Raw genomic sequence first — 23,837 nt, 5'->3', positions numbered from 1 at the left:
ATAATAAAATCATAGGTAAAATTACAGGTGATAAAAAATTATAAGACTGCAGTTACAGATGAATAATAATAATAAAATAATAACAATAATAATAATAATAATATATATATATATATATATATATATATATATATATATATATATATATATATATATATATATATATATATATATATATATATGTGTGTAAAATAAGTAAAATAAATCAAAGAAACAATAAAGACAAGAGGTTAAACGACACAAAATTCAAAAAGTTAACTAAAAACAAACTAAAACTAAAAATAAAATAAAAAATAAACAAACTATAACAGCGACAGGCTGTCTGAAGGTGATTATACTAGGAGTTTAAGATTATTTTGTGACTAGTAGTGGTACAGTATAGGATCAATAATAAAAATGTTTAAATAAAAACCTTTATACATATCTTTTTTTTTTTTACAATAAATCAATAAAATATTTTATTGTTAAATAACAAAACATTAAGATATACATTATTATTATTATTAGTAGTAGTAGTAGTAGTAGTAGTATTAATAATAATAATAATAATAATAATAATAATAATAATAATAATAATAAAAATGAAAAAAATAAATCATAATAATAATTATTATTAGTATTATTAGTATTATTAGTATTATTATTATTATTATTATTATTATTAGTAGTAGTAGTAGTAGTAGTAGTAATGTTTAAGATCAATAATAAAAATGTTTAAATTAAATTTGACATCATATTTATACAAATATGTCTTATTTTTTGTTGACATAAGTGACAGACATTTCTCTCAGCCAATCAGAGCTGAGGAAGGCTGTCTGTCTCTCCACCAATCAGATCGCAGTGGGGGACGGCCGCCACTGACGACGTCAGCGCTCCGCAGTGTCGCTCGCGCAGGCACGCACGCAGCGAGCGGCGGTGGAGAGACCCGCAGTCAGGCTGACATTGAGGTAAGCGGTACCGCACGCGGACAGCGCGCTCACCCACTCACAGCATATACCAGCATATACCATATACACCACTGCACTGCACTGCACTGCATATACACCGCTGCCACGCGCGCACACATAGACACAGGGTGCAGCCCTCTGCCTCTGCACTGGGCCTTAGCTCGAGCCTTTAGCATGGCTGCCAGGTGCACAGCAACATCTGTGCAATGCTGGACGTCTAATGCATCCTGTTTGTTTGTTTGGTGCTGATATTGCTGCAGTATGTGCAATATCTGCAATGCATGCTGCGGAATATTGCAAATGTTGGCTCGTGATTATATTATATAAAGCAAAAGATAAAGATAGAGCTAGTTAGCTAGCTAGTTAATATAGAGCTGGCTAGCTGGCTAAGGAAGCTAATGTGGTGATGTTATTGCATGCAAAATCAACAAAGTCAATAGGGAATACACTAGGTATAGATTTGGAGACGTCAAAACAAGTATTCCTGATCTTTTCACAGTCTTAAAAAGCTTTAAATTTGACAAAAAATAAAAAATGCTGTGTTTTCTATGTCTAAAGGAAGAATAACAATACTAGCAATACTACAGTGCCTGCCAATAGCTCAGGGGAACACCTGTCTCACGTGCATGTTGGGTCTCATAAATTAATAAATACTGCAAAACAAGACTAAGGGTGTTTTCGCACCTGTAGTTTTTATGGTTTCTATGATCAGAATCAGTTTTATTTGAAGGGTTTCTCCCTCTGTTTGGTTTGGTTTCACTTTGGTTTCCCTGGGTGTGATTGGAGATAACCACCTTCAAAGTAAATATAGTGAAAATATTCTGTGCACTTAATGTTGAAACGCTACGTTTTAAAACGCATTGTTTTAAATGTGACGTGCCGTGCAGATGTTCACATAGTAAACAGAATTGCGAATAGCATTCGTTCATAGCAGTATACTATTATCAGCATTTTATATAAAAAAATAAAAGAGTATATTTGACAACTGGGTCAAATCAAGGCCTGATCACGTTCTCACCACAAACAAATCGCTCCAGAGTTTGGGATCCGTTCGTTCGAGTAAAAAACAATCAGAGTCTGTTTTAACCCGACCAAAGAGTGCTGTTGTGAAAACGCCCTACGGTTCAATCCCATTTTTCTTTTGTAACCCTTTTCCTTGAAGCAGAGTTCCAACTAAAAGGGATAAAATCCTCCCCCTAAGAATTAGAATTAGCATTTAGGGCTTTAGTGTATGTCTTAGAATTAATTATTATTATCTATTCCTTAATTCCTCTCTGATTGGGAGCTAAATTTAGCTTTTATTCGCTTTTATTTTATTTTTCCGTTCCATTCCACCTTAAATACTGCAGCCTCTGCCTGTGTTGCAACCTTTAACTCTTTCAGACCTGAATTAAGTTCCAGTGAAAACTATAAGAATGCTGTTTTCTGTCGTCTTTTGTTCAATCACACAAAAGACGACCCTAATTGTCCCATTAACTAAAATATATTTGATTGCTCTTTTTTAATGTCCATTGCATTGGATGCCTTAAAATGTGTTTTACATTTTTAATGTTAGATTTGATATTGACCTTTGTACTTTGTACACAAATCATCCATACACAGTAACATGAACATCATAAAAGTGTTTCTAAATCACGTAAAAAATAGTAAAATTTAACTCTTACTTTGCTTTGTTGGCTGTTGTGCTGACATGCACTTATATCTTGAGTTGCTGGGGTTTTTTTTTCTGCTGCAGTGGGCGGGGCTAAGTTAATGTAAATTTTTGATTTGCTTGTTTAATGTTGTAATTGTAATGCATTGGGCGCAAGGTCTGAAGGGGATAAGGTGAGACCGTAAAGATATATAGGAAAATGTTCAACTTAAAGGATCATGTAGCCTTAAAACTTCCCCTAACCTAACCTACCCTTATAACCTACCAAAAATCGAGACACCCTACCCCTAGGTGTGCAAGCGCAAAACAAAGGGTTAGGGCTAAGTGGTTGGACCAAGGAATACAATGCCCTGCCTTGCTTCGCCCGCATGAGCTAACCGTAATTAGCGTAACGCCTGCTATACTTGCTCACTCATCACATCATCATATTACATAATTCTCTGCTGTACTGCACTGTACTCTAAATGACTCACTTGGTTCTCTTCTTCTTGTCTCTCCTCTCTGTGAACACCTCCGTTAGTGAGATGCATCATGGCCACTCCGACATGCCTGGACCCAGACCTGGTGCGGGAGGTGCTGGAGTGCCCCATCTGCCTGGAGACGTACAATCAGGACCAGCTCCGACCCAAGCTCCTGCAGTGTGGACACTCGGTGTGCCGGCAGTGCCTCGAGAAGCTCCTGGCCAGCACCATAAACGGGGTGCGCTGCCCGTTTTGCAGCAAGGTTTCCCGCATGAGTAGCATCTCCCAGCTTGCTGACAACCTCACGGTGCTAAAGATCATAGACTGCGCCAGCACCTGCAGCTCTGCAGCCGGCCTCATGTGCAAGTCCTGCAAGAATCGCCTGCCGCGGCAGTATTGCTGCGAGTGCGGCGTGGTGCTGTGCGACGCTTGCAAGTGCGAAGGACATCAGCATCAGGGTCACAGCGTGCAGACCATCCGCACGGCCGCTGAGCAGCGCAGGAAGGACCTTGGGGTGAAGCTGACCAACCTGCGAGAGGCCATGGCCAACATTCAGAAGAAGAAGGCAGCCATAGATAATGTGTCCAAGTCTCTACGTCTCAAGTACAAGGCCGTGCAGCAGGAGTATTCCAGGGCGGAGCTCCGGCTTCAGGAGGAGCTGGGCCGCTCGCGCCGTGCCTTCGCCGCCTCCATGGCTGAGGTGGAGAAACTCAACGCTCAGATTCTGGAAGAGCAGACATACCTTCTGAACATTGCAGAGGTGCAAGTGGTGTCCCGATGCGACTACCTCACCATGAGGATCAAGCAGACGGACACTGCTTTGCTTGAAGAAGGTGGCGGAGATGATGACGAGGAAGAGCTTGATTTGAAAAGCAGCCTTCCCGTCCTCTTGAAGCTGCAGGATCCTGAATTGGTCAAAACAGAGAACCCGCAGTCCCTAGACGTTGGTCAGCTGACTATTAAACCTTGTACGGTGAACACAGATGAAGAGGATGGTTTGGAGATAGCTGCCGCCGCTGATGCCACTGCTGTTGCTGCTGCCACTGTTGCTGCCGCAGCCGCTGCTGCTCCTTTGCCCTTGTATCGAGATGTAGACATGATAACTGCTGTAGAAGAAGCCGTGTGTGCCTCACCTGGTAGCTTCAAGTCCAAGTCCGTGGATGGAGGGGGACCCTCGCCTGGGGCAACAGGTGGCGCCTCCGGAGGTCAGCTTTGTCAGTTCGTCAAGAAGATGGGATGCAAAGGGAACCTCCCGGGCATGTTCAACCTGCCAGTGAGCATTTGCGTGACTCCACAGGGAGACGTGCTTGTGGCGGATCGAGGCAACTACCGCATCCAGATATTCAACCGCAAGGGCTTCCAGCGGGAGATCCGCCGCAACCCTAGCAGCATAGACAACTTTGTCCTGAGCTTCCTAGGTGCCGACCTGCCCAACCTCATCCCTCTGTCCATCGCCATCACCCCTCAGGGTCTTATCGGAGTCACGGACAACTATGACAACTCTGTCAAGGTTTACACCACGGACGGCCACTGCATCGCCTGCCATAAGAACCAGCTCATCAAGCCATGGGGCATAGCTGCCATGCCTTCTGGACAGTTTGTGGTGTCGGATGTGGAAGGAGGGAAGCTGTGGTGCTTGGCCGTGGATCGTAACGTAGGAGTAGTGAACTACAACAGACTGTGCTCAGCTGTAAGGCCCAAGTTTGTGACTTGTGACTCCTCGGGAACGGTTTACTTCACCCAAGGCTTGGGCCTGAACATTGAGAACAGGCACAACGAGCACCATCTGGAAGGCGGCTTCTCCATCGGCTCGGTGGGCACGGATGGTCAGCTGGGGAAACAGCTCAGCCACTTCTTCTCCGAGACGGAGGACTTCCGCTGCATCACGGGCATGTGCGTGGACGCCAATGGAGACTTGCTGGTGACGGATAGCGGGCGCAAGGAAATTCTGCAGTTTCCCAAAGAAGGTGGCCACAATGTTCTGATTCAGGAAGGTCTAACGTGCCCTGTGGGTGTTGCTGTTACGCATAAAGGACAGCTGCTGGTTTTAGATTGCTGGGACCACTGCGTCAAGGTCTACACGTACTTGCAGAGGCGACGTTCCTCGACTTGTTGAGGCTTCCGTTGGTTGTCCAATCAATCGCTCAAGACACGTGGATATGCTTGATTTGATTGGCTACAGGCATAGCTGGCTTCTCTGCGATTCCCGAACGGAACAGTTGATTTGGCCATGTTGAAAGAAGCGAATAAAGCGACAAAAAAAAAAAAAAGCGTCGGACGATGAATTCTTGATTTTCTTTCACCACTGCCAGCAGAGATTGGAACGTGGGCTGTGTTTACCAGTGTGGATGCTTTTGGAATATGGCGCAACAGATGGCAATAATTGACAAGTGTTGTCTCCGTGTGGGAGTGTTTGTCAATCAATAATGTCTACATCTGTGATTATTTTGACTGCTGTGCTGTGTTCCCGTCCAGACGAAGGACTTTGTGAATCAGAGGACTACCAAACGACACTACATACACTGCGAAAAACTGTGTACAAATAAGATGAAGTAGCTAAACGTACTGAAGGAGTGCTTAATCTGAATACGTAAACTCTACATACTTATCTGCCGCCTATTAACGATGCCAGGTTCTTGCTCATATATCCTTTCCGTTACCCGTTGGACTCCTCAATGTTCAAGTGCCCTCTTATACCTCTCTTATCTTTCATATCAAAGAACCAATAGGCTACATATGTTTTCACTGTATGACAAGATATCCAATCCAGTGTAACAGCATCAGTTAATCTCGGTATGAAATCATTAACGCAATGCTCATTAACACAGTGCTGAATAGGTGATTTAATGTCTCAAATTCGTCAGTTTCGTCGGTTATCGTCAATCATTGGGCGTGGTCGTGTTTTTTTGTATCGTTCACAGCTACACAGGTTTGTGCAACAAATGTAAGCGTTGTAGTTACCAAAGGATTACAAATTCAGGATATTTACGAGGCTGTGTTCAGACTGCAGACCAATCAGATTTGTTTCTCAGATCAGATCAGATCTACTGAGATGACTGTCTGTTATTTGCAAGCGATTCGATTTTGGAACAGGATTTGCCTATTCAGACATCACATGTATACCTGCACTTTAAAAAAATGATATATGGCAATATTAAATGTAATGTAATACAGAAAATATAGACATTTCTTGCACTTATTTTAACTTGTAAATTAATCCTAATTGGATGAATAAATCGGATGCATGTTTCTGACTGTGTAAATATCTTTTCTGATAACAATATGTAAAAAAAGTTGCCATACAATACGATATGGCACACCCCAAGTCCAGACTATCAAAAATGATTCTGGATTTAAAGTAAATATACCAAAATTTAAATTAGATGAGGTTGCTGTCTGTTTTGTTTTGTTTTATGTCAAGTGTACAAATCTGAACCACATTTTAAACCACCTCTAAATGTGCACAGATCCAATTTCAAGTAGTTTCTGGCTGTCCAGACTGTCCGGTATAAATCTGTATTGAAACTAGATCACCAACCAATTTGGTCTGGTCAGTTACTAACATTTGCTCTGAGATGCACATATGGTTTGGATCCAAATTGCAAAAAAAATAGATTTTGTGTGGTTTATCTGTCCAGGCAATCAAAAATGAATCTGGATTCAAAAGTAGATCTGGCCATTTCTTTTATTTGATGTGGTCGTTATTAGTTAAGTTCTGTCGAGTTGTGTAAAGACACTTTCCTTGAAATCCATAATTTGAGCATCTAGATTGTCCACACTGAGATGCATGTGTACAAATGTACAATTTGTTTGAATCCCATTTTAAATCACATCCAAATGTGTTTTGGATCTGATTCGCAAAACCACTTTATTTTATGTGGTATCTGCTATCAAAAATCAATATGAATACAATCTAGATGTGAAGTTGAATGTCTGTCTGTTCACACTATTAACAATTAATCTTGATATAAAGTAGATGTCAGAAATTGGATTTCATGTGATTTTTGATTTCAAAAATCTAGATGCAATGTGATGTGCCAAAAATAGAAATTCATGTTATTTCTGGCTGTACATACTAATAAAAATCAATCTAGATACAATCTAGATGCGCCAGGAATTCAATTTCAAGTGATTTCTGCTTGTCCACACTATCAAAAACCCAACTAGATTTATTCTGGATACAAGCTGGATGTGCAACAAATATGATTTCATGTGATTTTAGACTGTCCACATTATCACCAATTAATCTAGATACAATCTAGATGTGTCAGAAATTTGATTTTATTCCATTTCAACTGTTCACATTATTAAAAATGAATCTAGATTAAATCTGGGTACAGTCTAAATGTGCCAGGAACTTGATTTTTAATTTGATATTTGTCTGTACACACTATCAAAAATCAAACTGGATACAATCTAGGTGTGTCAGAAATTGGATTTCATTTGGTATCTTCCTGTCCACACTATCAAAAATTAATCTAGATACAATCTAGATATTCAAGAAATTGAATTTCCTTTAACATCTGTCAGTCCACACTATCAGACCTTAATGAATACAATAGATATGACAGTGATTATATTTCTAATGATTTCTGCCTGTCCACACTATCAAAAATCTATCTGGATACAATGTAGATGTACCTGAAATTGGATTTAATGTGATTTTAGCCTGTTCACACCATTAAAAATCAATCTGCATACAATCTAGATGTGCCAGAAACTGGATTTCATTTGATATCTGTCTGTTTACACTATAAAAAACAAAACAAAAAAAAAAACAATCTGGATTTAAAATAAATCTGATTTGTGCTGAGGGTCTGAACATAGCCTAAGCTTCTGATCAGTACCACTGCAATACTTGCTGAAATGAAGGCAGGGAGGTGATTTCGAAGCAGAAATTGTCAGAGCAGAACACTAAACTCTATAAAAATCTGAATATAAAAAAATGTGTGCATTCAAAAGTGTCCTTTTTCTACATGAACCACGAGACTGTTGAGTTGATGTGTAGAATTGGTGGGTTGTTATAGAACAGGATCAGGAATTTTTAGGGCTGATAAAGAAAAAAAAATACAGTATATTTACCAGTTAATTTTTTATGAGGTAGAATCTGAGATAAAAATGAACAAAAACTCATTGTTATCTTGAATTAGACGGCGACATATCACTGTAATATTGTTAATTTCCCAAATTTGCTCAAGTTCTGCTGAAAGAAAGTGAGGAGTGTGTTCTCGGATGATGTGGCATTTCCTCTTATCTCCATCAGAAGTGAATTTTACCTTGTTTTATGTGTGTATTCGTTGTGTTTCCTAAGTTTCCCAAACAGGGAATCGTGTTTAGCGAACTGAACTAAACTTGCACTAAAGGAAAATAAAAAAAATGCATTGAATTTGCTTGATTTCAAAGGGAATTCCTTTAAAATGTTGATTTTTTTTTTTATTATTTAACCCAGTTCAGATTTAAAAAAAAAGTAATTTAATGAGTCAGAATTGTTCACAAAGCTGATCAGCAGTAAAAAGTCCCCTTAGAAAAAGTTCTAAGCATCAAAATGCTAATAACAGGTTGTCTCAAAATAGGTTTTAAGAGTTTTTCACAAAAAAATTCACAAAACAAATCACAAAAAACAAAAATTTCACAGCACATTTACAGCAAAATTAGAGCTATGTAAAATTATTTTATTCAAAATCACAATTAAGCATTTATAATGGCCTTTTTATCGAGAAATTTGGATGCAATGTAAAGAACAACTACTTGATTTTCTCACAGTTATCTTAAACTGAATTAATAAATATAAACTGAGCTCTAAAATACTCATTTAAGTGTATTTACATGCAGCGATTAAATTGAAAAACAGAATTCTGTTGGTTTAATATGTTTAACTGAAGATAAGGTCACTTACATGCTTAAACCAAGTCAATTAATGACATTATTTTTTATAATAAGAACAGAATTTAACTTAATCAATGAGAAATATGGCATAACGTGTAGGTTGAACAAAAGTTATGGCACATTTTGTTTTATTTATTTGTTTTAAAATAATTTTCCTTCTACCTTTTTGTAAATTTGATTACATTTTGATTTGATGTAAAAAAAAAAAAAAAAAAAACCTTAATGGGTAAAAGGACAAGCCATTTTTCTCTATTTTATTATTATTATTTATTTTATTTTTTGTATTTTTTTTTTTTTTTTACTAAATTCTTCTAAATTTGCTAGATTTTTTTCATAAACTTCAGTACATAAAAATAAATTGTGCTCTTAATTCTGAATTGAATAAAAAAACATGTTTAACACGTAGCAAGTTTGTATTTTTAAATAAAAAATAATGTAATAATTTAACTTCAGTAAATAAAAAATAAGACATAAATACATGTATCTTCATAAAGAAATGGTCACATGTACGTTTAGTTTTCCCCAGTTATGTTAAATGCTGTAGAATGTGCATAAAAATAAAAATAAAAAAAACAATTATGGGGTTTATTTTATGTTTTTTTTTTTTTTTTAAAGAAAGTACACTACCGGTCAAAAGTTTGAGAACACCCCTGATGTTTAGTTGTCCAGTAGCAGTGCTGCTCTTTAATTTTATCATCTTATATTTATCATCTTAGTAAAAGTAAAACAGTACTCAATTTAAAATGTACTTTGAGTAAAAGTTACATGGTTACTTTTAACTATTTGATGTAAAAAAAAAAGTACAAAAAATCATAAATTAAATTGTTTTTAATTAACTAATATTCCAAATAATAATTTGACCTTTCAGGCAGTATTTGTTCAGACCTCCCCATAAAACATTTTCAAAAACAAGTTTGTTTTCTTTACTGTTAAAAGGTTATGGTCATATATGTGACTATAAACTGTATTTTTATAGTTTTACAGTTCATTATTATGTTTTGACTTGCCATTGTTATGATTTAACTACTATTTACATTTTTTTTTTTACATCCAAGCATATGGTTTAATGTTTCCAATTAAAACTTAAAGAATTATCATGAAATACATGAAATCATACAAAAAAAATAAAAATGTTGGTCGGCGCATGCGCAAGCGTCTCTCTTGCTATCTGTAATAAACATTGCATGGAGAGGTTCAGCTGCACTGCCATGGAGAACAAAACTTTTTTTTTGAATTCAGACAATTCGTTTTTTACCCCCCAGCATTAAATGTTTTACTCAGTAATGGAGAGTTTTCCAATGTAGCGAAGTAAATTGCTTGTGTCAAAATGTACTTGAGTAAAAGTAAAATTACCTATTTTAAAAACTACTTTAAAAATGACAAATTACTCATACAATCTACTCAATTACAGTAATGTGAGTAAATGTAATTCATTACTTTCCACCTCTGGTTTTTATTATGATGAAAGTGTTAACGTGCTGTGTGTAAGTGTGTAAATGCTGCATTAGAGAGTGCAGTAACAGAAGTAAGCTGTTCGGTTTCTCAGCTCAAGTCATTTTCACTGCTACAGATCAGCTGTAAGCTATTAACCAACAAATTGTTTCCTAAAAAGCAATACAATATACTGTATACTGGGTGTTCTAAAAGGTTTGACCGCTAGTGTAAGTAAACAGAAAGACTAATAATAAAATTAAACTTATTTTAAAACTGAGTTGTGTTGATATAATACATATAATTAGTTACTTTCATGTGCAAATTGTTTAGATGTTCACTTCTAAATCAAGTAAAATCAATGCATTTTGGTGCTGTCCAATGAAAAACTTCTCTATTTTTTTTTTTTGTGTAGGTTTTTAGTTTACTACATATTTTAAACACAAATTCTGTCCCTTAAACTGTGTCAACATTTATTGACAAATGGACCAATATACAGGTGTTTCAAAAAATTAATATAATTTAAACGTTTATTTCAAAAATCAAACTTTATTTTAATAATTCAGTTCAAATTGTGAAACTCATAATATATATATATATATATATATATATATATATATATATATATATATATATAGATGTATTAAACACACAGAGTGATCTATTTTAAGTGTTTATTTCTTTTATTGTTGATTATTATTTTGGCTAACAGCCAATGAAAACCTGTATCTCAGAAAATAAGAATATTATATAAGACCAATTGGTACTTTTGGCAGTGTGGGCAGTGTGCCAAGTCCTGCTGGACAATGAAATCCACATCTCCATAAAAGTTGTCAGCAGAGGAAAGCACCATCACTGACTGATTGGTGGAAACTTCACACTAGACCTCGAGCAGTTTGGACTGTGTGTCTCTCCACTCTTCCTCCAGACTCTGATCCCTTCATTTACTTTAAATGAAATGTAAAATTTACTGATGATCAGTGATGGTTTGTTTGGAGAGACATGTCTGTCATCTGCTGGTGTTGATCCACTGTGTTTTATTATCAAGTCTAAAGTCAGTGCAGTTTAGTTTTCCCACAAAATCTTACAGCACTTCATGCTTCTTCCCTCTGCTGCTGACAACTTTTATGGAGATGCGGATTTCATTTTCCAGCAGGACTTGGCACACTGCCAAATGTACCAATTGGTCTTATGGTCTTAATATAATATTCAGATTTTCTAAAAGACACTGATTTTTGGGCTTTAATTAGCTGTAAGCCGTAATCATCAACAATAAAAGAAAGAAAGGCTTAAATAGATCACTCTGTATTAATACATCTATATAATATATGAATTACTGAAACAATTTTTGGGAATTTGTTTTCCCACAAAATCTTACAGCACTTAATGTTTCCCGCTGATGACAACTTTTATAGAGATGTGGATTTCATTTTCCAGCAGGACTTGGCACACTGCCAAAAGTAACAATTGGTCTTATATAATATTCAAATTTTCAAAAAGATGCTGATTTTGGTTTTTTTTTGGGTGTAAGCCAAAATCATCAACAATAAAATAAATAAATAAGCGCTTAAAATAGATCACTCTGTGTTTATTGCATCTATATAATATTTGAGTTTCACATTTTGAACTGAATTACTGAAATAAAGTAACTTTTCAATTATATTAACATTTTTTGAGATGCACCTGTATAACCTTCAAAATTTTACCTGAAATCTGACTTTTATTGATAGTTAGGGAAGTTTTGTACAGGTATATCTCTCCTGTAAAGTTGATGTTTGGGAGATGCATGTTTTTCATTGGACAGCAATGATATTTTCCCTGTTTAAAACAACCGCACAATATATAATATATATATATATATATATATATATATATATATATATATATATATATATATATATATATATATATATATATATATAAAAATGGAAATCTCTGGAATGGAAGAGAGGAGGGTGTCGGAAACAATCATGTCAACATAACACAGATAAACCTGTCGGTGGCATGTGAGCACGCTACAGTGTCATCGCTCACGGTAACATCCGACACCATACTGTCACTCTCCCATCTCTCTCTCTCTCTCTCTCTCTCTCTCTCTTTTTCTCAGAGTAAGGTGCTGTGAACCTACATCCCTCGTTCTCTCAGTTCCTGATGCCTCCACCTCTCCACCTCTCTCTGACTGTGTGTTGAGTTGAGTTAATGTTGATGTAAGTGAAGTGAGTCTCAAACCCCTGTATCGTTCATGATCAGCTGTGTGCAATAAATTCAGCGTCAGTGGGATCTACACAGCCTCCACTCGTTATTGGTGCTGTTTTTCTCCTTAAAGGCCTCATTACATCATTTTTATTATTCATTTTAAAGGTCACCTTCCGTCGTTTTTTCTTTCATTTTAAAATGTCTAGTTGTGGTCTCTAGTATGAATGAATGACATGTGAGCCGTTTTTGTAAAAAAAAAAGTGCTCAGGTGTCTCTGTATAGCTCTTTTTTAATGGACTGTTTTAGGGGTGTGTCCAAAATGACCGGATTCCAGCTTTGCTCATGAATATTCATACATGCAAACAGCATGCAAATATCTCTCCTCTGATTGGCTAGGAGCACTGCGACGCCCCTCCACCGCTCTGCCGCTCACTGCCTCCCACCTCCTAACTGATGAGCGGTGATGTTGCGTCGCTTCAGCTCCGCCTCTGGGAGTTTCTCGAGCCAAGGTGGGCTGGTCTGTGAGTTTCTGCCTACGTAGGCAGAAAGATCATTCAGAATTCACCCGTTTTTCGGAGGGGGGGAGGGGGGATTTCTTTGCTAAGCTCCTGCAGACAATGGGGGCTGCAAAACAGTTTAATGTGCAGGTGTACACATTCAACTCGGAGAGACCTACTGTATTCCACAAAAAACAAGAAAAATCGGATTTTCGCGGAAGGTGACCTTTAAAATGTCTAGTTGTGTCTCTAGTATACATGAATGCCATGTGAGACCACTTCAGTTTCTGAATCAGTTTCTCTGATTTTATTATTTATAGGTTTATGTTTGAGTAAAATAAACATTGTTGTTTTATTCTATAAACTACAGACAACATTTCTCCCAAATTCCAAATAAAAATATTGTAATTTAGAGCATTTATTCACAGAAAATGAGAAATGGCTGAAATAACAAAAAATATGCAGAGCTTTCAGACCTCAAATAATGCAAAGAAAACAAAAAGTTCATATTCATAAAGTAGTGTTAAGAGTTCAGAAATCAATATTTGGTGGAATAACCCTGGTGGTTTTTAATCACAGTTTTCATGCAACTTGGCATCATGTTCTCCTCCATCAGTCTTACACACTGCTTTTGGATAACTTTATGCCTTTACTCCTGGTGCACAAATTCAAGCAGTTCAGTTTGGTGGTTTGATGGCTTGTGATCATCCATCTTCCTCTTGATTATATTCTAGAGGATTTCAATTTTGTAAAATCAAAGAAACTAGAAAAGTAGAAGAGCTTTTACTAGAACCTTTATGTTTAATGGAGCTTCACATACCTCACTTTCAAAACTGGGTTTTTAAACAATCATATATGTATACTTATTATAAAATTCACCCAGTCTTTACTCAGTCAACTATTAGTTACCATTGGTAAGCATTGGATGTAGCTGTGTAAAGAGATGTTCTCGGTAGTGACCAATCACGCGTCTTCGTGTGGATTTGCCACACAAATGTTGCTTGGTTGATTGCATTCTTCTAAATGTAATGTTTGGTGGAGGGGGGATTATGGTTCTGGAAGTTCTTTTGGAAGAATGGTCAAACGATCCCATAAACACACTCCTAAACCTTGTGGAAAGCCTTTATAGAAGAGTTGTTAAGCTGATAAAGCTATTATAAAAGAGTGGGCCCACATTATATTAAACCATATGGCCAGATATTTTCCAAACCATTATGTGTAATGGGATGAAGTGCTACAGACTAGTAGCTCTCCAGCCCAGAGAGTTGTTGAACCCAATCGCAGAAAGAACAGTTGATCTCAAAGCAGGTAAACCCTAGAAGAAATGAAAAAAGAAATAAATAGACACCATTCCTCACGCGGAATCAAACCCATGTCATCAGGGTCGTGGTTAATACACTACCTCACCAGAGAAGCATTTTATTCTTTATTTTTTTCATTATAGTTCAAATAACCTCACGGGCCAGATGTTTTTCAGTGCTTAATCCACATCTGGCCACAGAACGCCAATTGCCGACCTCTGCCATAGACTTTTACAGTCATGTACAGCATTTAATGCTCCTTAGCAAATCAGAAGTGTTTAAACAGCTCTGGAAGACTTAACCACAGCATCCTTAGAAAAAAGCAGAAACTCATTACAGTGACTGTTATGTGAAATGCAGTAATAACAGGAATAAATCATAAGCTCTTTAATATGTCTGGCGCTTTAATGACGATGCTCTGCATATCTGCTCTGTTCTGTTCTTTTCAGAAGCACATATTACTCAGGCTAATGGAGAATATTATAATTCCCTTTCAGAAAATGCTTCTGTATGTGTGATAACACTTTTTCAGAAGCCGCCATAAGCTATACAGGCCTATACACACTCCTTAGATAATGTTCATTGAGCTAATGGAGCTTCCTCTGGACTGATGGGGCTTCTTCCACTAATTATGGGATGTGTTGGGAGTTGGAGATGAGGTAGGGTGGTGATGCTCCAACATCATGACCTCATAAATCTTGTTGCTGCATGCAATCAAATCCTCACAGAAGAGACAGAGACTCCTCAACATACAGAGCCTCGACTACCAGACTTTGCAACAGCTTTATCCACCAGGAAGTCAGACTCCTTAACGCACAGAGAGCCTCCACTACCAGACTCTGCAACAGCTTCTTCCACCAGGCAGTCAGACTCATCAACGCAATGAGCCTCCACTACCAGATTCTGCAACAGCTTTATCCACCAGGCAGCTAGAGTCCTCAACACACAGAGTCTTCACTATCAGACTCTGCAACAGCTTCTTCCACCAGGTAGTCAGAGTCCTCAACACACAGAGAGCCTCCACTACCAGACTCTGCAACAGCTTCATCCACCAGGCAGTCAGAGTCCTCAACACACAGAGAGCCTCCACTACCAGACTCTGCAACAGCTTCTTCCACCAGGCACTCAGACTCCTCAACACACAGAGAGCCTCAACTACCAGACTCTGCAACAGCTTCTTCCACCAGGCAGTCAGACTCATCAACGCAATGAGCCTCCACTACCAGATTCTGCAACAGCTTTATCCACCAGGCAGTTAGAGTCCTCAACACACAGAGTCTTCCTTATCAGACTCTGCAACAGCTTCTTCCACCAGGTAGTCAGAGTCCTCAACACACAGAGAGCCTCCACTACCAGACTCTGCAACAGCTTCATCCACCAGGCAGTCAGAGTCCTCAACACACAGAGAGCCTCCACTACCAGACTCTGCAACAGCTTCTTCCACCAGGCACTCAGACTCCTCAACACACAGAGAGCCTCAACTACCAGACTCTGCAACAGCTTCTTCCACCAGGCAGTCAGACTCCTCAATGCACTGAGCCTCAACTACCAGACTCTGCAACAGCTTTATCCACCAGGCAGTCAGACTCCTCAACACACAGAGAGCCTCCACTACCAGACTCTGCAACAGCTTCTTCCACCAGGCAATCAGACTACTCAATGCACTGAGCCTCAACTACCAGACTCTGCAACAGCTTTATCCACCAGGTAGTCAGAGTCCTCAACACACAGAGAGCCTCCACTACCAGACTCTGCAACAGCTTCATCCACCAGGCAGTCAGAGTCCTCAACACACAGAGAGCCTCCACTACCAGACTCTGCAACAGCTTCTTCCACCAGGCACTCAGACTCCTCAACACACAGAGAGCCTCAACTACCAGACTCTGCAACAGCTTCTTCCACCAGGCAGTCAGACTCCTCAATGCACTGAGCCTCAACTACCAGACTCTGCAACAGCTTCTTCCACCAGGCAATCAGACTTCTCAACACACAGAGAGCCTCCACTACCAGACTCTGCAACAGCTTCTTCCACCCACCCGCCTGTTAAAGTGTCTTTTGTCTGCTGTATTTATTGCAGTTTTATAGTTTTATGTTGCACATTTATTACACATTTGCACTTTGTTTGTCTTTTGTATTGTTGTTCCATGTTGCACCAAGGTTCCGGAGGAACATATTTTTGTTACACTGTGTACCTGTACTCAGATGTAATGACAATAAAAGCCTCTTGACTTGATTCCAACCCAACACTACGTACCTTTCTGGTACTGGAGCCAGAGCTGCTGCTGGGCCTTCTTGCTGGGGAAGTAAATGCTGCAGGTGAGCTCGGAGCCGAACAGAGCCTCAGAGATGTAGTGACTGCCGTACTGCTGGATGAAGGACAGCAGCTCATCTCGAGTGCTGTCCGCCGTCATCGCCTTCAGGACCTTAGAGAAGCCTGGGACACACAACGCAGCATCAGCAACATAGTAGTAAAATTCTTTTGACAGTTCAACACATACCATAAACATATCATCTTAATAGACAAACACTTTAAGTTCTGTAACTCAAAACAAACACTTCTCAGGTGTTCCAATGACTTGCATGGCCATTTGTATAAAACCAAAAACTGGGTTTGGAGAGTCTGCTTGAAGAACAGTCATTTTGTAATGTTTGACTGCATTGTGCCAAGAATAAAGTTTGGTTGAGGGGGGATTATGGGTCTGGAAGCGCTTCTGGAATAATGGTCAAAAATTCCCATAAACATGCTCCTAAACCTTGTGGAAAGCCTTCCTATTAGAGTTAAATCTGTTAAAGCTGTAAAAGGTAAATAAATTGTGTCTTACTGAAGAACCATTATAGTCATTATTAATATGGTATGTGGTTAGTTCATGACATTTCTGGACTGCTAGAGCTGCCCTAGTCAACTGTAGTAAGTGCTATGATTATAATGTAAAAAATGTCTAAAAACAGTTATATTGAAGAGTTCAGTCACTTCAAAAGTGAAGTATAATAGAAAGTTACTTTAATAAACATTCTGTAGATGTTGCACAGATATGTTAATTTAATCTCTGGCCTGCTAGAGCTGCCCTAGTCAACTGTAAGTGCCATGATTATGAAGTAAAAAATGTCTAGAAAGGGTTGCTTTTAGGATGTTACTCGTCCTGCTAGAGATGCCCCAGCCCACTTTAAGTTATATCATTATTAAACGAAGTTCTTTTTTTTTTTTTTTTTACTTGAACTTAGCTCAAAAGCAGTATCTGACATAAAATTCTCACATCCCTGGTTGCACAATAATTCCTTTTTTCGCCCCATTCTCATGTATATCTCTAAAGAAGACTAATATACGAACATTTTTAAAACATTTAAGACAATATTCCTGTTAGTTTACTAAATTTATCATTTAATAGACAAAAAATAATGTTTTTAATGTGCCATCACTTGCATATGCTAAAAAAAGTGAAATGCTGTAATTAAAAAGTAATTGATTTTTTTTTTTTTTTTACATATTTTATATGATATGATATTCATTTATTCATTTATAAGAATAAGCACCCCCTAGCTCCTATGTGCAGAAACTCACCCACGTTAAGTAAATTCATAGCTTTATGGGAGCCCCCCCATGCTTGGATATATAACCCTCCTGGCTCTGATATCTTTTTAAGCAGTTTTCCTAAAGCTTGAGTTTAATTTTCTGTCCAGCTGCAGTTTTTCTGGGTTTGAATGAAGCTGTCTGGGAGCACAGATCGAACCCCAGTGAATCCAGTATTGGCGTTTTATGGAAAGTTCTCCTGGGACCGACAGTCAGAGAGGTAAAGCTCTCTGGTGAGCAGAGTTTTGAGACCTGTACTCTTTTCCCTCCTTCAAAGCAGAACTTTAAAGCAGCAGATTCGCTGATCTAAGGCTGATCAGACTGTATGTAGCTGGTCAAACATCGCCCCCGGGGCTAGACTCAACTGCACCAGGTACCAGGTGCTAATATGACAGATTCTACCTGAAAAAACATATTTTTAAAGAAAAAAAATGTTGGATTTTTAAACTTTAGAAAAAAAACGAAAATACATTTATTCAACCCTTGTGTGGTGTTCATATTTTTGTTACTCGTTTACTTTGTTACTTGTATTTAATTCAGCAAAATTAAGCAATTCTACATTAAAATGCTTTACACATGCTCGCTTCACCTAAATTACAAGCAATATAAACAGCTTACATGGTTAATATTTGCCCTTTACCTTTCTTATGTTACATTTCTTTTAAAAAGTGCTACTCTTTTTTTATTAGTTTTTTAATAAAATGTAAAAGAAAATGAATTAAACTCAAGATATGAGTAGAAAATTTGTTTAGTTTCAAATTTACAAATGAAGCAATGTTTATTAGCCCTTGGCCAAACATACTGTATGTAATATAAATGTGTGTGGGGTGTGTGTGTAATAAAAATGTGTTTAGATATATGTTTTCCACAAAAAAATGAGCCAATGCCAATGAGTTTGAGTTAGAAAAAAATATTTTTTTAGTATCATTTGATGAAAAATGAAATCCCGAACACCACACAAGGGTTAACACATATTTGATGCAGAAGCCTCAGGAGCCTCAACTAATATAAAATGTTTGAGTTTTTAAAGCTCCACCTTTACATGTATTACAGTTTTTCTTTAGAATTCTTCTTAGAATTTTAAAAAAGTCACTGTTTTTGCAAAGATCTGCAGGAGAGCTTCTCTTACCCCTTGCCCAATCTGTTAAACATGGTGGTGGGAGTGTTCTGAAATCTGCAGTTCAGCTTTAAGGCTCTTTTGTACTCCTTTTATGTACAAAAAATAATAATATGTCAGTTTTAAACAATACAATGGTCATTGCCTACGTACAGTACTTGCACGAGTCCATTACACAGGCATGTGAAAATTCATGGGACAGCGATATAAATATTTATCAATAAATCAAATTATTGCCTCTGGGCATGACTTGACAACGCTCACACCTGTGTAAACTGTGTTTTGTGAGTGAGGCTAAACGCTGGCCAGCGTGTTCATGGTAAGATTTATTATTGGAGAATTATTGGAGATCAGCTGACGTGAGATAAAAGCTCAATTTCTTCTTTTTTATGCACTGTTTGGTCATTAATGAATGAATGAATTAATTACTAATCAGAGCAGACCCTAGATAATGAATTTACTGCTGTTTTGACTCTTGATTCCCATTCAGTTTTTCCTCTAACCAATCCCAACTCTTTTTTTAGCAGCTGCTGGCGACTACATTAGCCCAGGTGGTTACTATGGTGTACAGTACTTTTTCCTTCAGTACTTTATTCAGTACTTATTTCTGTGGCATCACTAGGTGGCGACTACAGTAGCCCAGGTGGTTACTATGGTGTTGCTACTGTAAGTAGTTGCTAGGTTATTTCTATGGCATCACTAGCTGGTGACTACAGTAGCCCAGGTGGTTACTATGGTGTTGCTACTGTAAGTAGTTGCTAGGTTATTTCTATGGCATCACTAGCTGGTGACTACAGTAGCCCAGGTGGTTACTATGGTGTTGCTACTGTAAGTAGTTGCTAGGTTATTTCTATGGCATCACTAGCTGGTGACTACAGTAGCCCAGGGGGTTATTATTTTGTTGCTAATTGCTTTCTATTGGATTGCTACAACAGCTGGTTGCTAAGGTAATCCCAGGAAGTTGCTATGTTGTTGCTATGCGATTGAAAGGTTGTTACGGACAGAGGTACAGTATTTCAAAGGATTGCTACTATGGTGTCTCAGGAAATAAGCCTCTCTGCTGTTAAAAAATTGAATCGTGACCCTAAAATCGGAAATGAAAGAATCGTGACACCCCTAATGAACACCGTCAGAATTAAATCCTTCTCTGTAGTTTATTGGTTTGGGTTCGCATTAGACAACGTCTGGGTCCGGACCCGGACCGCGGTCCGCCTGTTAGTGTTCTCTGATTGAAAGTATTTGTAAAGTAACTCTGTCACCATGTTTAAGAGCTTGGGCAAGCTCTACACAAATCTGTGAGACTTATATTACAGAATAAAAGTCTCTCAGGCCCCGACTCAGAGCCCATACAGCAGAATGATGTCTAAAAGGATTTCCCCAGGAAGTAGCAATGAATCACCCTGTCAACCTCTTTTATAAGCTTCTCCGCCGAGACCCGGACATTTCTGAGGAGCGTGAACATTAAGGAACGGCTGTCAGGCCTGAAGCTCCTTCCATAGGTCAACCTTTCCTTTCTACTGTAGACGTATTTTCAAGTTTAAACAGAACTGCTCCAGCTTTACCATGGGCTTGCTTTCTTTACTGCTCCACATCAATCTTTCTCTCTACAGCCAGGGGAGTCACACTGTACTGCACTGTCATTAACACAGACCTGCTCCCACCACCGTAAACCACGCAGCACCGCCAACGAGTCGCAGAGAACCTTTCATTTATTCGATTTTCTGTCAAAAGAGTCTGTAAGTGCTTAAATTCTTCATCTCTCAGGAGTCTGTGCTGAAAAGATCAGCTGTAAGACTGGAGAGCTGCTTTTCTAGAAGGAAATGCAGGATGGTCGGGCATGTTAAGTGGCTTACACTGGTTTCTGAGGTGTTGTTACACTGTTGCTAAGGTGTTGCTATGGTGTACAGTAGCATTTGGCTGCTTTGGCTATGGTGTTGCTACTGTAAGTACTTGCTAGGTTATTCATGTGGCATCACTAGCTGTCGACTACAGTATCCCAGGGGGTTAATATGGCGTTGCTACTGTAAGTGGTTGCAAGGTTATTTATGTGGTATTACTAGCTGTCGACTACAGTAGCCCAGGTGGTTACTATGGCATTGCTACTGTAAATGCTTGGTAGTTTATTTCTGTGGCATCGCTAGATGGTGACTACTGTAGCCCAGGTAGCTACTATGGTGTTGCTACTGTAAGTAGTTGCTAGGTTATTTCTATGGCATTACTAGCTGTCGACTACAGTAGCCCAGGTGGTTACTATGGTGTTTCTACTGTAAGTAGTTGCTAGGTTATTCATGTGGCATCGCTAGCTGGTGACTACAGTAGCCAAGGTGATTACTATGGTGTTGCTACTGTAAATAGTTGCTAGGTTATTTCTATGGCATTACTAGCTGTCGACTACAGTAGCCCAGGTGGTTACTATGGCATTGCTACTGTAAGTGGTTGCATGGTTATTTCTGTGGCATCACTAGATGATGACTACAGTAGACCAGGTGGTTACTATGGTGTTGCTACTGTAAGTATTTGCTAGGTTATTCATGTGGCATCGCTATCTGGTGACTTCAGTAGCCCAGGTGATTACTATGGCATTGCTACTGTAAGTAGTTGCTGGGTTATTTCTATGGCATTACTAGCTGTCGACTACAGTAGCCCAGGTGGTTACTATGGCATTGCTACTGTAAGTAGTTGCTAGGTTATTTCTATGGCATTGCTAGTTTTCGACTACTGTAGCCCAAGGGGTTACTATGGCTTTGCTACTGTAAGTGGTTGCTATCTTATTTCTGTGGCATCCCTAGCTTTCGAGTACTGTAGCCCAGGGGGTTACTATGGTGTTGCTACTCTAAGTAGTTGCTAGGTTATTCATGTGGTATCACTTGCTGGTGACTACAGTAGCCCAGGTGGTTAGTATGCCATTGCTACTGTAAGTGCTTGCTAGTTTATTTCTGTGGCATCGCTAGCTGGTGACTACTGTAGCCCAGGTGGTTAATATGGTATTGCTACTGTAAGTGGTTGCTAGGTTATTTCTGTGGCATTGCTAGTTTTCGACTACTGTAGCCCAGGTGGTTACTATGGTGTTGCTACTGTAAGTGGTTGCTAGTTTATTTCTGTCGCATCACCAGCTGGTGACTACAGTAACCCAGGGGGTTATTTTTTTGTTGCTAAGTACTTTCTATTTGATTGCTATAGTAGTTGGGTGCTAAGGTAATCCCAGGAAGTTACTATATTGTTCCTATGCAATTAAAAGGTAGTTAGGGACAGTGGTATTTCAAAGGATTGCTACTATGGTGTCTCAGGTGGTTGTTAAATGGTATTAACCACCTAGAAACACCTCAGGTGTTTCACCTAGCAACCACTTGACAACCAACATCAAAGTAATCACCTTTTCATTATAATGTCTTGTTCTTTTCTTTTTGGATTTTGTGTAATGTCTTAAATGTATTTATGTTTCAATTTAATTCATTTTAATTCGTTTTAAATTTCATATTTTTTTATTATTTTAATTATAATTTTTATGAATTGCATTTAGTCTTATTTTTTTTTCTGTAAAGCACTTTGAATCCCTTCTCTGTATTTGAAAGGTGCTAAATAAATAAAATTGCTTTGCCTTGATCTGCCTTGGTCTAGTGTAGCAACCACCTAGCAACCACATAGCAACAACATAGTAACCACCTGCAATACTGTAGTCACCAGCAAGGAATGCCACAGAAACCACCTAGCAATGCAATAATAAACCAAACAACCTCTAGTGCATAGATCAGCTTACAACACCATAGAAACCACCTGTAAAACCAAAGCAACCAAGTAGCAACAGCCTAACAGGAAGATAGGACAATTTTGGCTGATTATTAAGCAACATTTCCTTCCAAAAAAATGTACTCCATTAATAAATTATAATCAATAAATCGTAGATGTACCTGTTGATAGTGTGATGGCGCTGAGTTTGACCTTGTAGAGGTTGCTGCGGACCCTCCACTGTTGCACCATGGGATACCCCATCCCCTCGATGAACTGGGCATCTCCTGTAAGACAGATATTATAGTTAGAGTTTATGTAGGGATGATTCACGGGTTTAAAGAGGGATTTTATGGGTTAGGTGAAGATATTAGCAGCAGATCCTATTAATACTGTAAGTCCTATAAGTTGTAAAGTGGGCGGAGCCTCCATAAGCACCAATCAGCCTTGGGTATCCATGAACTCTGTGCTGGTTCACCAATTTTCATTTCCTTAAATCATATTTCGTAGGTAGTGACCACTGCATATTGGGAACACCCCATAAGACCTGCCTGTGCAACTACCTCCACCATGTTTTAAAGCTGTACTTTCACCTGTCTAACCTTATACATGCATTATCAGACAAAGACAACCTGATTAAATATAACTTAATTTAACATAAATTAACTGTCACACTTTTTAGAAAGCTGAGTTCAATTTCATTACTAAACACAACCAGGCCTGATTACCGCCAGACTTTTAGAATCAATAAATCACTTAAATAGAACCTGTCTGACAACATGAAGCAGATAAAAGATCTCAAAAAGCAGCACATTATTATTATACCCCCATCTGAAAAAGGTTATAAAGTCATTTCTAAAGCTTTGGGACTACATAGAACCACAGTGATTCACTATTATTATTCACTAATGGAGAAAAAACATGGAACACTTTTGAACCTTCCCAGGAGTGACCGGCCGACCGACTGAAATTACTCCAAAAGGGCATGAAGAACTCATCCAGGAGATCCCAAAAGAACCCAGAACAACATTTAAAGAACTGCAGGATCTCACTCAC

The 23,837-nt window shown here is 38.4% G+C and overlaps 2 protein-coding genes across 2 annotated transcripts in view; one reads left to right on the top strand and one right to left on the bottom strand.

Annotated features, from left to right (window-relative positions):
- The window catches only part of LOC103040661 (astrotactin-2), a 1,082,674-nt gene that overhangs the window by 156,294 nt on the left and 902,543 nt on the right, over positions 1–23,837 (bottom strand). Inside the window, exons 15-16 of the mRNA XM_049465818.1 lie at positions 22,964–23,068; positions 16,625–16,804 (exon numbers count right to left, since the gene is read on the bottom strand). Coding sequence (XP_049321775.1) covers positions 16,625–16,804; positions 22,964–23,068 — 285 coding nt within the window. The remainder of the gene's footprint in view (positions 1–16,624; positions 16,805–22,963; positions 23,069–23,837) is intronic.
- Positions 846–5,329, top strand: trim32 (tripartite motif containing 32). The gene is made up of 2 exons (XM_007252089.4): positions 846–947; positions 3,119–5,329. Exon 2 carries the CDS (start codon positions 3,130–3,132, stop codon positions 5,173–5,175), a length of 2,046 nt encoding a protein of 681 aa, XP_007252151.3. The 5' UTR covers positions 846–947; positions 3,119–3,129; the 3' UTR covers positions 5,176–5,329.

This window comes from Astyanax mexicanus, chromosome 1 (genome assembly GCF_023375975.1).
Source record: "Astyanax mexicanus isolate ESR-SI-001 chromosome 1, AstMex3_surface, whole genome shotgun sequence".
NCBI lineage: Eukaryota > Metazoa > Chordata > Actinopteri > Characiformes > Acestrorhamphidae > Astyanax > Astyanax mexicanus.
Note: the sequence above shows the minus strand (reverse complement) of the source record. Positions and strands in the feature narration are given on the sequence as shown.